The 16,523-nt window shown below is 39.3% G+C and overlaps 1 protein-coding gene across 5 annotated transcripts; it reads left to right on the forward strand.

Annotated features, from left to right (window-relative positions):
* Positions 1 to 1,978: 1,978 nt before the first annotated feature.
* Positions 1,979 to 16,003, forward strand: snx19b (sorting nexin 19b). Of its 5 annotated transcripts, none has more exons than XM_063016797.1 (11): positions 1,979 to 3,634; positions 3,996 to 4,134; positions 4,230 to 4,330; positions 4,528 to 4,647; positions 4,874 to 4,995; positions 5,095 to 5,188; positions 5,488 to 5,662; positions 6,055 to 6,184; positions 11,507 to 11,691; positions 11,867 to 11,954; positions 13,714 to 16,003. In XM_063016797.1, the coding sequence occupies exons 1-11, from the start codon at positions 1,979 to 1,981 to the stop codon at positions 13,835 to 13,837; spliced, it is 2,934 nt and encodes a 977-aa protein (XP_062872867.1). In that variant the 3' UTR covers positions 13,838 to 16,003. The 5 variants fall into 5 exon arrangements, with proteins under 5 accessions (XP_062872867.1, XP_062872868.1, XP_062872872.1 ...); XM_063016798.1 differs by having other exon boundaries at positions 6,058 to 6,184; XM_063016802.1 differs by lacking the exons at positions 11,507 to 11,691; positions 11,867 to 11,954; positions 13,714 to 16,003 and adding exons at positions 7,347 to 7,433; positions 7,523 to 8,361.
* The last annotated feature ends 520 nt before the right edge of the window (positions 16,004 to 16,523 follow it).

Below are 16,523 nucleotides of genomic sequence, written 5' to 3' on the forward strand. Positions count from 1 at the left end.
GATGAAAGCAATTGAGGGTTAAGGTCCTTGCTCAGTGGTGGGGCATCAAAAGCAACCTTTTGATTACTAGTGTAGTATTTAAACCACTAACCTACTGCTACTCTTGGTAGTGAAATCACTTTCTGTTTAAACAAAAAAACACGCACAAAAAGTTCTCGGTCATGAAGTTAATATTAAGTATTTAAGTCAGTTATGAAGAAATAAACTTTAGTGCCAGAAATTTCTATCAATTTCAAATTGATGTTCCAGCCTAAGCTCTCGCAGTACTTCCTTCTTCATCTTTTAAAGCTGGAGTTTATACTTCATTTTTCCATGCCTGTAGAAATGAATTAGTTTTGAAGGAGGTAAATGAAAATTGTGTAGTGTAAGTATGTAATTATGTGATCCAAATACAAACGTGTAGGATGCAGTAAGTGTAGATCATCTTACCAGAAATACTTTGGCGCACCTTCAGATAAAAAATAAAAACACAAAATGCAATTGTAGATTTTCTGCTATACCCTGCAGAGAACATACATCGATCCTTGCTGTAAAGCTTATCCCTGCCTTGTACATGAACCAGCTTTTTATTTATTTATTTGTGATCTTTTCTGGAGTTCCTTCAGTCCTTTTTAGCTCTCTTAACTGATTCATCAGCTGCTTCTACAAGAAGAAAAGACTGATCCAATAGTTCTCATAAAAACGTCATATGAAATGAAATTCTTACATTTTTCTCACAGTATCAAACTACATTTAGGTACAGAAGAGCTGTTGTGTTTAAAATACTCTTATCATCCTTTTTATTGAATAGTTATGCTAAATTTAATTTCGGTCCTACTGACTCGTCTTGAAGCTGATTCATGATGTCGAATCGATTCTTTTTGTTTGATTCATTTAGGAGTCGTTCATAAGAATGAGTCGTTCATCAAAACCAAAACATAAAATCCGTCGGTGATGTACAACAGTCTGTACAACATGACGATTATTTTTCTGCATTAACTTGGATAGCTACATTTAAACAGGTACTTATATATCACTTTTGATTTAGAATTTATATTAAAAATACGTTATATTTGTATACATTCGACAAGCTAACGGCGTTCAATAGCTGTCTGACCCTAATCAGATGCTGATGACAGGAGCCAGGAAATGCTAGTGTAATTTCTCTTTTTCATTTTGTTTTATTTTTGCTAGTAACGGCTGCTATTCTTTTATAACGGCCAACAAGAACAGCTAAATTCTATTAAATGTGTCTTTTTGCTTTTCTATTCAATAAGTTTAGCCAGTTAGCTAGCAATATGCTATGGTTGCGTCTCAAATCGCGTAGAATGTACGACATCACATTAGTCAAATTAGTTCCGACACCACGAGTCTTTTATTATTGATACAGACTATTTAGTACACTAGTACGCGGTTTGGGACTCAACCTACGTTTTACCTACCTAGACAGTATGAAATTGAAAGCCTGTGTTATTCAAACCTGCGGCCATTTGTTTATACGTAAATACACTGAATGGCCACAACCATTTTTATTTCAATTAATTTTTAACAACCAGTTTATCCTGGTCCAGGTCGCGGCGGGCCGGCTCCAACGGTAAACACTGAGTGCAAGACAGGAACACCCTGGACAGGGCGTCCCCCATCACAGGGTTTTGGCCACCCCTTCTGGCATTATCCAGTTATGTCTAGCATAATAGACCCCTACACCACCCAGGCGCCCGGCCACGTTCATGTTCACTCCGACATGTGTCCAGTCTGTGGCCACTTCTTATCACCTGCCAGTGCGGAGAGTCATGCTAAACAAACACACCAACTTATCTTAAACCCCTGTTTGCAATGAGTGTGTGGCTAAAACATCTAAATTTAAAAAGAAGGGATGTTTTTAAATACATAGTATTACATTTATAGTAATATTTAATATTTAGTATGTATTATTACTAGTAATAATATGCTAATTGACATTTTATATACATCTCTTCCACAGAAGCTTGTTTTTGCCATGTCCCAGCCAGATCGCATCTGCACACCCCTTGTAGCCATGTCTGAATACTTGGTGCAAAGAAAACTTTTCATATTTGGTGCACTCCTGGCCTGGATGATTCTCTTTCACATACTGGTCAACGTTTGGCTTCTCTGTGTGTTTACCAGCCTTTTAATAGTCACTGGTGGTTGGCTTGGCTTTCAAGCTGTCATTGATTTGGAAAGTGTTATTCACCTTGACCGTTTTATCACGCTGGAGGAGATCCGGCCTTCGGCCAATAGTGAGACACAGCTGGACAATGAGATCCGGGACACAGTTGGTAAAATAATCAGAGACTTTGTCTCTTCTTGGTACAACATAGTGTCTTCTGAGCACAAGTTTGAGGATGATCTGCGAAATTCCATGATTGAAATGGGAATGGAGCTTAAGCGGCGAGCAAAGAAGGTGGACAGGAAAGCTTTAACTATGAAGACTTTAGATCTTTGTGGATGTCATTTGCAGTGCTACTTAAAAGCCAAGGAGATAATGGTTGAAAAAGAAAGCCAGAAAGAAAGTGCCAGTGCTGATACTAGCCTCTGGCAGGCATACAGCGTGTCATGCTCTCCTCACCCAGCTCTGCAAAGTTCTGCTGAAGAAGTCAATTATGCTCGTGCGATTGTGGATTTGCTTTTACATGTTCTTGTACCTCCACCACATCTTGAAACCAGAACAGGGAGATTTGTGGTGTGTGAACTCATAACGTGCAACGTCCTTCTGCCTTTAATTGCAAAGCTGTCCGATCCAGACTGGTTAAATATGTTGATCGTGAATGTGTTTACTAAATCTGCTAAGCCAGAATCCAGACCTACAGAGCCAGTGAACTTACCATCTCCACCAGTGGCGGTTTCAGCTGAAGAACAATCCCACCAGCATTTTGAGGTTCCATCATCTTTAACCTTAAAGGACAAACTGGAAACTCCATCTGTGACCGACGCATTACCACCAGAATTGACCAGCAATGATGTTCCTGAATCTGCAGATCTTTACTGTCTGCAGAACCAAGAGGATGAAGAACCAAATCAGATCAGACCATTTTCCTCAGTCCATCCAGATTTTAACTCCACAGATTACCCCCGACTTGCAAAGTCCAACCCTTTCTATCAAGAAACAGACTCTGATCTTGAGTCCCCTCAGAATGATTTCAAAAGGAGCTCATTGGAATCCCTGGTTCTAATAGCCACTGAGGAAGCAACATCAGATCGAACCATTGAGTGCCCCACACTTGTAGATGAAGAACCGGACCCAGAGGATGAGTTACCCCTATGTTCTAATGCCCCCAAGGTTGTGGTCTCTGAAATTCAAGAAGAACCGTCTGATATTCTGGATGAACCAGATGAACTTTTGTCAAGTTTTTGTACTCTTCAGGATCTTGAGAAGGGTACATCAAAGGCGGAAATGGGCACCACTGGTGTGGAGCAGTTCGGGGTGGTGAATTCTAATGAGCTGACTTTGACAGAACCCCTGCAGGCCTCCTCTCCTTCGGGCGGGGCCATGCCACTTTCTCCGTTTGCATTTGAACCCCTAAGCAGCCCTGAAGGCCCAGTTATTATTCAAAACCTTCGCATCACAGGCACCATCACAGCTAAAGAACACAGAGGCACAGGCTCGCATCCTTACACACTCTACACTGTGAAGGTGAGATTCAGTCTCCAGACTAGGTCATTTAAAATGTCTGTTGTTTAAGTATTTTATGTTCCCTTTGCATACAATTAGAGATGCTCAATTTTCCTCTGTGTGTCTCCCTCACTGGCCGAAAATGAGTTTTGTAGGAAATCTAATTAGAGCCACTGACCTGGCTGGGCATTCACACAAACACAGTTAGCTGGACAGGGTCTCTTCCCACCTTGCCGCTAGTTTGCAATCAATTATGCAGTTCTACGCATATGTACAATACATTGCTAGTTAAAATGTGTAGTGATTTCCTGTGGTTAGTAGTACAACTTACTTATTATTTTGTCACATTTATTATTTTGTCACATTTGGCAATGCTTTGCAGTATGAGACATCTGTGGACTCTGAGAATCCAGGCACAATTCAGCCAGTAGCCTATCACATGGTGAATCGGCGCTATAGTGAATTCTTGAACCTGCAGACTCGTTTAGAGGAGAAAACTGAATTACGAAAAATTCTGAAACGTGAGTTCTGCTGACTGGCAATGCAGCACTAAAGTGTTTTCATCTTTCTCGTGCAGCTGTAATCCTTTGCTGTGGGGTTTTGTTTTTTATTTTAGATATTAAGGGACCTAAGAAAATCTTTCCAGACCTTCCTTTTGGAAACATGGACAGTGACAGAGTGGAGGCCAGAAAAAGTTTGTTAGAAACCTTCCTTAAGGTAAGAGGCTGATTTCAGTGGTCTAATGTGAATCTAGTTCTGCTGGGAGTTAACACTGATTAAAACTTCAACAACCTCTGGTCTTTACATGCAAGGTTATCAAAATGGTCTCATTTACAATATCTAATTTTTGTAATATGTGTGTGCTTTGGCTCTCATTTTTATTGCTAGCTGACTTGATCCCTCCTTTTTTGTAGCAACTTTGTGCTATACCTGAAACTGCCAACAGTGAGGAAATGCAGGAGTTCCTCGCCCTCAACACTGATGCAAGGATTGCTTTCGTGAAGAAGCCATTCATCGTCTCACGAATAGACAAGGTGCTTCTTAATGTAGTTTTAATCACAGCAGCAGGAACAATGAAAGCACTCTAAGTAGGCATCACACAGTTTATGCAGTCAGTTAGTGAAAGAGTGGGACACAGTCCACAGCTACTGATGGAATTTTACCCAACAGGGTTGGTGCTTATATTAAGAAATAATCAATTATTTAGGACAAAATGACATTTTGGTATCTGATTACAAATAACCAAGTGTGATTTGTCAGATTGTCGTAAATGCAATAGTGGACACGCTGAAGACAGCCTTCCCCAGATCAGAGCCACAAAGCCCCACTGACGAGGTGGATCCTGAGCCTGAAGGAAAACTGTCCTCTGACAAAAAGGCCAAGTATGAAAATAATGTTTGGAATGCAAGCAGTTCTGTCATGGCTTTTTTTGGTGGTGCCTGTTTTAAGTAGCTTCTGATTTTTTTTTTTTCTATTTTCAGATCCAGAATGCGATTCTCCAGTAAAATTGCACCAGCTCTTAGTGTGTCTGACATGAAACCCAAAGTAATATACTGCTTTGATGACAATAGCACAGTAAGTAAAATAACACTCATGGGAAGTCATCAGTTCATGCATCACACTCTAAGTGAATTGTGATATACAGTAAATGGAATGTGGAATTGGCCATATTAGAGAAGCAGCCCTGTCCTGAACATCCTCCTCTGTCAAATTAACCATGCGCATGTCCTGCCACAACACATCTATAAACCTCTCATTTGCCTTCCTCTCCTTCTCCTGCATGCTGACCTCAGCACCCCTTTCCCCACAGAACTCCCACAGTGTGTGTACAGTGTATGTATTCTTGAGTTTGACAAGTGTTTTTTCATTTTCAGGTTTTTAATGGTCTCACCTTTGATGGCCTAGAAAGCTTCATCATGGAGCAGGAGCGGCTTCCGAGTAAAGTCCGAGACGGAGACGGAGAGCATGACGTTAACCCTGGTCCCAGATTTGATACAGAGTCCTGCACATGTGCAAGAGGAAAATTACCAAATATTATTCAGAATCAGGGTATGTAGTGCTCTAAGAATAGCTTGTTGTCTGCCAAAATTCCAAAAGCTGAAGGCCTGGCTTAGAGTTGACATACAGATGTATTCCAAAAGGGCCACATTGGACGCACGATTAATGCATTCATATCTTGTAAGGGAGGAATATCTCTTACTAAATACTCACATATGACAATTCCTAGCAATACCAAAGACTATAACAAACAGTTTACGAGCTGGGAGTTACTCATAGTACTCATGTTAAGTGCAGCAGACATGATTGAGTTTGATAAGTGCCACATCATTATGGCCATACGACTGGGCGAAAGTATCTCTAAGGGAACAAACTGCAGTAATTTTAACCTTATTAGACATACCAAATCTATGTGTTTATTTACACCATACTTGGTTGTTCAGCAGGGGGGACTGTAGTTGCTGACATGGCTCTGAATATCCTGTGCCTGTTGATGAAGGACCAGTGGAGTTGGCTGTGCACTGAGAATGTCCAGAAGAGCATCAGGATGGTGTTTGGGACCCTCATAGAACGGTATGCAAACAACTGCACAAACCAAATTTTATATATGAGTCACTTTTGAGCTGAAACCGAGAAACCCAGAATGCAAAAGTCTAGCAAATCGTTACAGTTCGAAGCTACATGGCTTGTGTACACCAGTAGTACAAAACCATAACCTTCTGCAATAATGAAAGCTTATTTTGTGTACAATTTATATTACTGCCATAATCTGCAGTTTCGTTAGTAGTTTTTCTCCAGTGTGGTTGGAAAACATGTCATTATAATACAGTGCTTTTCAAAAAGAGATCACAGCAAACTCTTGACCTGACGTGATCATTTAGTTGACTGCAGTTATTTTCCATTTAAGTCCGAATGAGAATTAGGTGTATTTTAACCTGGTCAGACTTGCGGCAGGTCTGGAAACGCTGGACACAGGGCAGGCGTACCCTGGACAGAGCACCAATCCATTGCAGGGCTTTAGCTTTTTTGCTGATATATAGCCAATCATGTCTGTATAGACGGTTGACAGGCCGAAAGTGGTGGTCTAGCATAAGCCCTGTGTCTTGTAGCGATAAATAGGTGTGCCCTGTGGGAAAGACCCTGTACCACATCATGACCTATTGGATGTTCTTATGCAAACTCTTAATGCTGGCTACATTTTTACCACTAAGTGGTGCTGTGGACTAATGCATGATTCATAAATTTTTGCATTGCAAGTCATTAACAGATTAAGGGTTCCTTTTCCTTGACTGGCCATAGCACACTGGTCATGGCACATTTCATTTAATGAGATGGATAGCATAATAAAGGTACCCTGTGGCACGAAGGAATATACTTTTAAACACTGGATACAGAACATGCACAAAATCCTTTCTAAGCATCAAGCAAGTATTGTCCATCAGAATACTCATTAATGGTTTATTATTTTAGTACTTCCATTCCTTTCCATCATTTTCCTGTTTTTACTACTGCTTTATCCTGGTCAGGGTTGTGGTGAATCCGGTTTCCCTAGAGTCACAGCTCAATGCAGTAACACACCCTAGACAGGGCGCCAATCCATCACTTCAGTAAGACCACTTACTTTAGGCCTTATTGTAAATAGTTGCACAGACTTGTTATGTAAGGGTATACATTCAATAATTTATTTATTTCTGCTGTTGGCTATGACCAAGGCCTCATCTTGTTGTGATTTCAGAGACATGGAATTAATTGGAATCACTCTGTCAGTCAGAGTCAGCACAGTGCCAGCAAAGGAATTACCGGGACTCTACCAGAATTGTTTGTTTGTAGAATTCACCCTCCACTTGAGATATTTGTATTTCACTGATCTGTCACTTGGCTCATGTTGATAGTTCTTCATTCCTGTCACAGGGCTATTGGAAAGCATGATTCCTGGAAATTTCATGACTAGCAGCTAGTACTGGAATTAAATCAGCCTGATTTGATAATCCTCCATGCCAGAAACCACCAACATCATATTGCAGATTCAAACACAATTAAATTTTTCTAATGTATGTTTTGCCTTTACCAAAGTAGGCCAGCTTAGAAGAGATTTACTGTCACAAATATTGTGGCGTTTTTTAATTAAAGGCATACTTTGGTCCTGACTTTAGGTTTTCAAAGATATGCATGGCTTTATTCGCAGAATTAGATATGCTTTTAAGTGGCATATGTGCATAATTAGTTAAAATATTCAGTTGTAGATGTGTTTGTGGAAATGTGTTGAATTTACACTAAACACAATTAGTTAATTATAAAATGACTTACACTATATAGCCAAAAGTATGTGGGGCACCTGACCTTGATCATACACTTACCTATTAGATAAAAAGAACATTAGTGGGGTCAGGTGCCGATGTTTGATATAGACCTGGCTTACAACCGACATTCCAAATGATCCCAAAGGTGGTCAGTGGAGTTAAGGTCAGGGTTATTTGCTTGCCACTGGAGGTTCTTCACACTCAGCTAATCAAACCTTGTTTCTAATTTATCTTCCTATTCCCCAAATTTAGTCATTTTGAATTCCCTAATGTGATTTCTTTGCCACTTGCATTACCTTCACACTGGCCAAGGAAGGCAGCTGACCAGCACCCATCCCCTCTAATGTGTAAAGTCGACAGTCGCCAGTTTTTCTTTGCAGTGTGCTGTAGCTTGTCTTGTTTTATGTATATTAGAAGAATCTGGGGGGATCTATTAAAATGTGTATACTTTTTTGCCTCCTCTGTGTATTTATTGGGTGTATAAGGAAGGGAAGCAATGACTTTCCTATCAAATAATCATTTAAGTCATTTGATAGTCACTGTGATCCTGGCCGGTAAAGCGGTAGCAAAAAAGCGGTGGTTTGTTTCAATTTTCAAGTACAACGTGAAGTAAATTTGAGGTAAATATATGCAATAAAATTAGGACAAATAAAAAAGCAAAAAGTGGTTTTCCTTGTACATCATGCTGTTTCATCTTAAGTTTATTCAGTTGTAAATAAGCTGGGCTGTCATTTATTACCAGCGAAATGTTTGGCATCGTTAGCTCATGAAAAACAAATCCATGTAATTACACAGATATATTGTTATTATCCAACATGTGGAAACTCTTTTTATTCAGTGGGGTCAACCAAAACCACACATTATAATAATAAATTTCCTTCGGCTGGATTTACAATTGTTAACAGCTGTTTTTAATATCTGATTCCGACTCTTGGCATGAATATTGCTGCTTATTTTTGCATTGCATAATAGGGTTGAAGAGCGGATTTGGTTGGGTTTTAAGACAGGTAGGACCTTTTGAGAACCTCGATATTGTGTTGATATTGTGCACAATCTATTTTATTTGGAATATGAGTTCATTGATGTGTAGCTGGTAACGATGGTCCACATGGTCTAAAACAGATATGGCACCTTTAAAATTTTATTTAAATTCCCAGTGTTGTTTGCAAAAGTATGTATTTTTTTGCAGTAGTTACGAGACTTGTTTTGTTTGTCTAATTATTTGCATACATTTGCATAAATTGTATGTATTTATTCATTCCATTTCGACATCATTGCCATTAGAATGGAGTTAATAATGACGATGGTTCCCTGTCAATACAGTCGAATGAGTGTTTGTAAGGTTAGACACTGAAGGTCTGGCTCACAAGCCATAGTCCATAAAGACATGGTTTGTTGAGTTTGGTCCAGAGGGTTGCCAGTGACCTGCACAGTGCCCTGATCTCACAGTGCCCTTTTGACTAGGTGCATTTTCCCAGACACACCAAAATCTTGCCCTCGTTGTAGTACAACCATGGTAAAATCCCCACGCCATTTCTTGGCACATTAAATATTTAACTTCATGCTGTGACAAATTTCCCAGCCATGACAGACTGACATGCTTTAATCATGCAGCCGCATTATTTCTCATCGCTCAAGTATTAGCCTCTGCTGGGGTTTTCATTAGTTCTGTCTGTTAAAAGCAACAAAAGAAGCTGCTGAGTGTTTGTGCTCAGGTTCCTGCTGTCTTTTCTTCTTCTAGTCTACCCACTGGGCTACATACAGAGGTGGCAAAGTACACAAATTGAGCTATTCAAGTTAAAGTTTAAATATTCATTCATTCATAGCATATCCAGGTTTAAATCTCGGCAGGTGTCAACGGCCGACTGGGCGCTATGTCTAAGAGGTGGATGGCCAAAACCCAGCAACGGATTGGTGCCTTGTCCGGGATATGTTCTTGACTTGCACCCAGTGTTTCCAGGGGAACCAGTCCCACCGTTACCCTGACTTGGATAAAGTGGTGGTAAAAATGGAAATGAAATGAAAAATTATTCTAGCTAGGCACATTAAGTGGTGGCAGATGAGTATTTGTAACAATTTGTTTCTGGTGCATGTTACTTAAAACAAACAAACAAACAAATTAATTCACCAGTAGCTTTGCCAGCTTAGGTTTTTGTAGATTCTTTGCTATTAGAGGTGTGTTTTAAACCAGGGCTTAAAAAAAGATGCTCTGTTTTTTCCAACGTTACCCCAGGTATTAAAACAGTATGTAATGGTTTGCTTATAACCCAAGCTCTATTCATAGTTTGATTATTCAATAAGATGAATGGCTGCAGCCCTTGGCGGCCCAGACAGATCAACTTGTTCCATTTGGTAGGAACGTCAAGTCTGAATCACTCTCCTTATTCCTTGTATTTGGAAAGGACCACAGTGTAATTAGTTCATGCAGACACCTGCTATAGGCACCTGCACTGAGCCAAAGCACCAAATTAATCATTCCACTTTCCGAAATAGAGCATGGCTCACGCTATAGTATCAAGTGATTATTTGTGGCTTGTTGAATTTGGAAAATGGGGACTTTTTTAATGAAAGGAAAATGCTAGGTAAAGTTTGTTAGGTTGCTCTAGTGGCTTCGTGATCTGTCACTGTCTGCCACTGATGCCCCACTGCTTTCATATCATCATCACATGAAAATGTTCTTCCCCTTAAAGGTTCTTTGAGCGTTCCAAAAAGGTGGAAATCCGATGCCGCTAAATCCGGGCTATAAGCATCTCTCTCAGTCTCTCAGACATGACCAATTACTACTCCTCCCACCCTCACCCTGTTTATAAAATAATACACAAAATATGGCAAATAATAAAGCACATTTATTTTGTTTAATTGTCTTGTGTTTGTTTCCTCCCTCTTTTTTTTAATACAAAGACATTTTATTTTTTCTTTCCCACTCCAAATGCAGCTTTCATTCCAGTTCTAGTACGCACCCAACTGACTACTGCAGCTGTGTCATGTTTTCACCAGTGAAAATCCTGATGTCAATTAGGCACGGCTCCATATGAAATATACTTATCTTGTTTGTGTTTTTGGAGTGTCAGAAAGAATTAAGCCATCAGTTTTTCTTCTTTTAGCCTAAACAACCCAGTACTTTTCATGTTCATGCAGATTCCCTTTTTTTTCTGAGACCGCGCCAGTGAAAATAAGACAGCTTTTATAAACTGCTGTAATGTTGTTACTGGAATGAAATGTGCTACTGTGCATTTACATTACACCAGCTTACTTCTGTTTTGAGACTGAACTACATAATTTGATTAGTTGGGGAAATAAAAAATGAGTTGTGTTTAAATAGATCTTAAGTCATGGAAATATTATTTTCAAAGAGGTACTGTAACAGAGTAAAACTCTTCATTATTATTATAATGTAATTAACTACTTTTAGGGCTGTTATACACTATGAAGTATGTGAATACCTGACAGTGAGCTTGTTGGACATCCTATTTTTTTCTCCAACAATAGAATCAATTTTAATTCCTAGAATCTATTACAATTCCCTATTACATGCCCTATGTGTTCGTCCACTTCTCAGTAGGTTTTAAGGGTGGTGCATGTTGTGTTTGTGCAGGTGGCTGGAGGTTGGTGTAGCAAATCTGATGTGTACGCAGTACTGGGTGACCTATTTGCGGGTGATCCAGGAGGCTGTGTGGCCTGGTGGAAACCTTCCTGCCCAGCCAAGACCTTTGCGAACTCAACAGCAGAGAGATGATACCAAACAGCAGTCCCTGCAGTGCTTGATGAAGTTACTGCCAGGTAGATTCACTCTGCCTACACTAAAGTAACTGCCACACCAGAAGCTTTCTGTTTGCTTTGGAAAGGTGGTGCGGTTGGTGTGGTCTGTTATCAAATAGTTTGTCTCACTGTTTATGTGTGTGTCTTTTTGTGTGTGTGTGTGTGTGTGTCATTGAACTGTATGTTGTGTTATCAGACCTTGTCACTGATTTGCTGGGCTCAGAAAAGTACAAGCTCTCCTGGCAGATCGTGCTCGACTCTTTTCAGGATTCCACCATAAACAGGTCTGTCTCAGGATATTTAAAATTATTATTGTATGTAAATTGTACATATGTTCATAGAAGATATACACATATACAGTGGTGTTCAAAAAAATAGCAGTCCAACACCACTGACCTGATAAATCACTGTTTTTAGTAGAAATGCTAGTGTAGTAGAAGTGTAGTAGAGTAATGAAAACAAAACAAACCCAACAATTAGGACATGCATGCCGCTCATTCTGAGTAATCGAAGCATTGATTGAAAGGGGGTTGTTCAAAATAATAGCAGTGAGGAGTTCAATTGGTGAAGTCATTCATTCTGCAGAAGAACGGGTGTCAATTTTGGCCCTTATTTAAGGTAGGAGGGGGCAAATGTTGCTCAGGTTGGTCATAGCACATTTCCTTTTGAAATACTGGGTAAAATGGGTTGTTCCAGACATTGTTCTGATGAACAGCGTACTTTGATTAAAAAGTTGATAGTAGAGGGAAAAAACATACAGAGAAGTGCAGCAAACTATAGGCTACTCAGCTAAAATGATCTCAAATGCCTTGAAGTGACAACTAAAACCTGAAAGATGCGGAAGGAAGCGTGGAACTACTGTTTGATTGGATCGAAGAATAGCCAAAATGGCAAAGGTTCAGCCAATGATCACCTCCAGAAAGATCAAGGAACATCTGAAGTTACCAGTGAGTACAGAAGATGATTAAGTGAAGCCAATTTACCAGCAAGAACTCCTTGCAAAGTCCCGTTGTTAAGAAAACGACACGTCCTGAATGGGTTCAAATTTGCCAAGGAACACATTAACTGGTCCAAAGAGAAATGGCTCAACATTTGTGGACTGGTGAAAATTTTTTTTTTCTTTTTGGGTCTAGTGGACGTAGACAGTATGTCAGACGACCCCCGAGCACTGAATTCAAGCCAAAGTTCACTGTGAAGACAGTAAAGCATGGTGGTACAAAATGATGATATGAGGATGTTTCTCATACCATGGTGTTACGCCTAGTTATCACATACGAGGGATCATGGATCAATTTAAATATATCAGAATACTTGAGGAGATCATGTTGCCCTATGTCGAAGAAGAAATGTCCTTAAAATGGGTGTTTCAACATGACAATGACCCAAAACATCTTGGTTACAGACAAACAAGATTGAGGTAATAGAGTGACCAGCACAATCCCCTGACTTCAATCCCATAGAGAACTTGTGGGCTGATATCTGAAATGCGTTCTTTTGAGGCAAAACCCAAAATTGCAGAAGAACTGTGGAATGTAGTCTAATCATCCTGGACTGGAATACCTGTTCAGAGGTGCCAGAAGTTGGTCGACTCCATGCAACACAGATCTCGGAAACAATTGTTATGCCACTAAATATTAGTTCAGTAATTTAAAGTAAAGTAAAACCTCAAACATTTTTAGTTTATAGATAAATTTTTTGAGAAAAATGCTGGCACTGCTATTTTTTTGAACAGCCTAATATTCATTTTTCTTAATTTTCTGTAAATGATGAACACAAACTGGCTAAATTTTGTTAATGTTTTGATTTAGAATTAAAAGTGTAGTATTTTCAGTGCATTTGCATTCATGGAAATAAAAGTTATTAGAATGATTTTGTGCTTTATTCACTTTTTTAAAATCACTGCTATTTTTTTGAACACTACTGTATATACCCACAATTATAGTAGTATGCTGTAAATTGCATATCAGTGCATAATTATTGTTGTGTATGTGTTTGGGGAACGTTTCTGGTACATCCACGACTCATGACTGTGATTATGCACAGGCATCTGGTGTACTGTGTTTGGGACCTGCTCATCGAGTTCCTCGTCCCCGAGCTGTCTGAAGACGACTTTCAAAAGACGCTGCTCCACAGCCTGTCCAAAAATGCAGAGAAACTACCACCCTAGGAACTCAGCAACACTTTACACTTTCACAAACCTTGTACACACATGTTTGCCCAGTCATTGCCTGTTTTTGTGAAATCCTGTCAGCGGTCAGTCCTGAACATTTAGGCAAGTGAATGAGGTGAAATTGGATTTACTGATGGTTTGCTCTGGTCCTAATTTAGCTCTTACGTGTCTGGGTCTCGAACACAATATGCACATCTGGCTGAGCTTTGATTACTGGCCACCTGCTTTGCATTTTACCAGCTTTTGTCTGATCTCTAAGACACCACTGGACCGGATCTGAATTCGCAGAAAGCCGTGTTTTCAGGTTCTCCTCCTCCTTCTTGTCTTGAACTGTGGATAGACTCTGTAGAGATGGAATTACATGGTAAAAAAATGAGCACAAGACAGATTGGCAAGTGATGCATTGTTCTGTATCATAACCATGTCTATAGAAATTTTTCTTTGTTAACTTTTCTGCCCTTTGCTATGAGCCCCACACTCATTCTGCTTAAGGCCTTCCTCGGAAATCACCAAGAGTTTTCAGCTTCCTGTCTTATCTGATCTTCGCGGGTATTCCATGCAATGGCTGTAGACTTGTAAGGCTTGTTTTATTGGTGCCATGCAGAAAGCGTGCGTGCTTTCTGGGGTTTCAGCTGTTTACTAACAACAGCTTGGTCTGTGCGCACATTGTGACTTGGCAGTTTACTGCCAGCATACAGTTGTCCTAAAATGACCCGGAGTAACTGAGTAAAGGGGCCAGTTGCCTTTTTGTTCAAGTCTGTTTCAAATAACTTTACAGCCATAAGGTTGAAAGCTTAGAGCTTTTAATTTTAATGAAAACAATGTAGTGGAAATGAATAGGTGGACCACAGACATGCACAAATAATAAAGCCGGTATCTTATCACAGTGCATACTCTGTGCTCAGTTAATGCACTATACCTTTCACGTTCACATACTAGTTTTTCCAGTTTCGATATACCCAATTCTTTTTTGCACTCTGGCAACCCCTGTGTCTTGCACAATACCCTGGCTGGCCAAAATTTCCTTTTTATTGGATAGTGGCAGATTATAAATGAGAGATGCAGAGTAACACATGCTAAACATGCTCTTTGTAATCCTCCACCATTTGTGTGCCCATTCTGAGATATAGGCAACCCAAACTGTATGCACACGCAAATTTTGAATTTTCAGATTATTATACTGCACATTGAATAAATTATTTATTTTGGCTCTTTCCGTCAGGGTTTGCCCCAGAACTCCTACTATCATGCCACACAAGCTCACATATTTATTTACATAAAATATATAAAAATAACTGAACTTAATGATTAAGAGTAGTGTCCACAAACATTTGGCCATGTAGTATATATTAGGTATTTTTTATAATTGTTTGTTTAATATTAATGTTATAATTATTTATTTATGGCACTTGAACTTGAACAGATGTCTTAAGGCCTTAACATCTTGTTTGTAAAGCAGTGAGCAAATAGAGGTTTCAAAGCCAAGGCCCTGAACGTCTGAAAACATTCCCTAATATGAAACATTCCCTAATTCTTCATCCCTAAGGAGACTAACTGGTCTTAAAATATTTACTTTAATAAACACTATGTTCTGGCACATTTTCTTGCTGCTGCTTGATGTTTTATGCAGTGTTGTCCTTTCTGTTTCTGTTCTGACTTGAACATTCTGTCACATAACACATTAAGATGCTTTAATCTGTGAAATCTCCTAATGCAGAACAGTGGAACCTGTTCAGTGTTGGTTGGTATTTTACATCGGTAGTATTTATTGTTAGATATCAATACTTTAAATGTTGCACTGTTTGTAACGGTCAGTAATTGCACTTGTAAGAATTGTGTTCTGATCGTATTAAATGTTTAAATGTACGGCTTTGATATTTGGATGTTTGCTTCTCCAAATTCCAGTGGCTTGCACATGATGCCACATTATGAGGAAATTCAAATACAGATATGATATTGGAATCTACCAGTCTGGAGAGGGATACAAAGCCATTGCTATGGCTCTGGGACTCCAACGAACCATAGTGAGAGCCATTGTCCACAAAGATCCGCAGTGAGGCAAAGCCTGGTTCTACCTCCTGTTAGCACATTTAAATGAATATATTGTTACTCTTTTATAATATTTTATCCACCACATTTATTAAATTGACTACATTAACTTGAGTACGATTTATATGGTTTTGCTTTGTGATACAGGAATAAGAAAATGTTTTCTAATAAGTTGACATCTCAGTACATAGTGAAAAAAAGTATGTAATCATCTTGCCTGCAGAGAGGGGTCTCTGTCTAACATCAACAGAATTGAACAATACAGACCTTCCATTATTAAAATCAGATCAGTCTCTGTAAGCAATTTTTGGGACTTCTATGATAAACAGATATTTGGCTGACATTTGTTACTGCACTGTAATCTCATACAGAATTATTAGAAGGATGAACTGCCCAAGTCATATGCTCCAGTGAGGCCTTCAATAGGGATAAACTGGCTCAAAAGAATACGTGTATTCGTCTTTAACAATATTGTTCTTCATTATCAGCACTTCACTGCAGGCCACTTGAAGATACAAGAGACAAAGGGGGCAGATCTTTAAAGCTTTAACACAAAAACATTTGATTTGCATAAAAACCTTTTAATTAATGGTTTTAAAAATGGTTAGTGTCACAGGGTCTCTTTTTGGTTCCA

The sequence above is a fragment of the Trichomycterus rosablanca genome, chromosome 20, assembly GCF_030014385.1.
Source record: "Trichomycterus rosablanca isolate fTriRos1 chromosome 20, fTriRos1.hap1, whole genome shotgun sequence".
Lineage (NCBI taxonomy): Eukaryota > Metazoa > Chordata > Actinopteri > Siluriformes > Trichomycteridae > Trichomycterus > Trichomycterus rosablanca.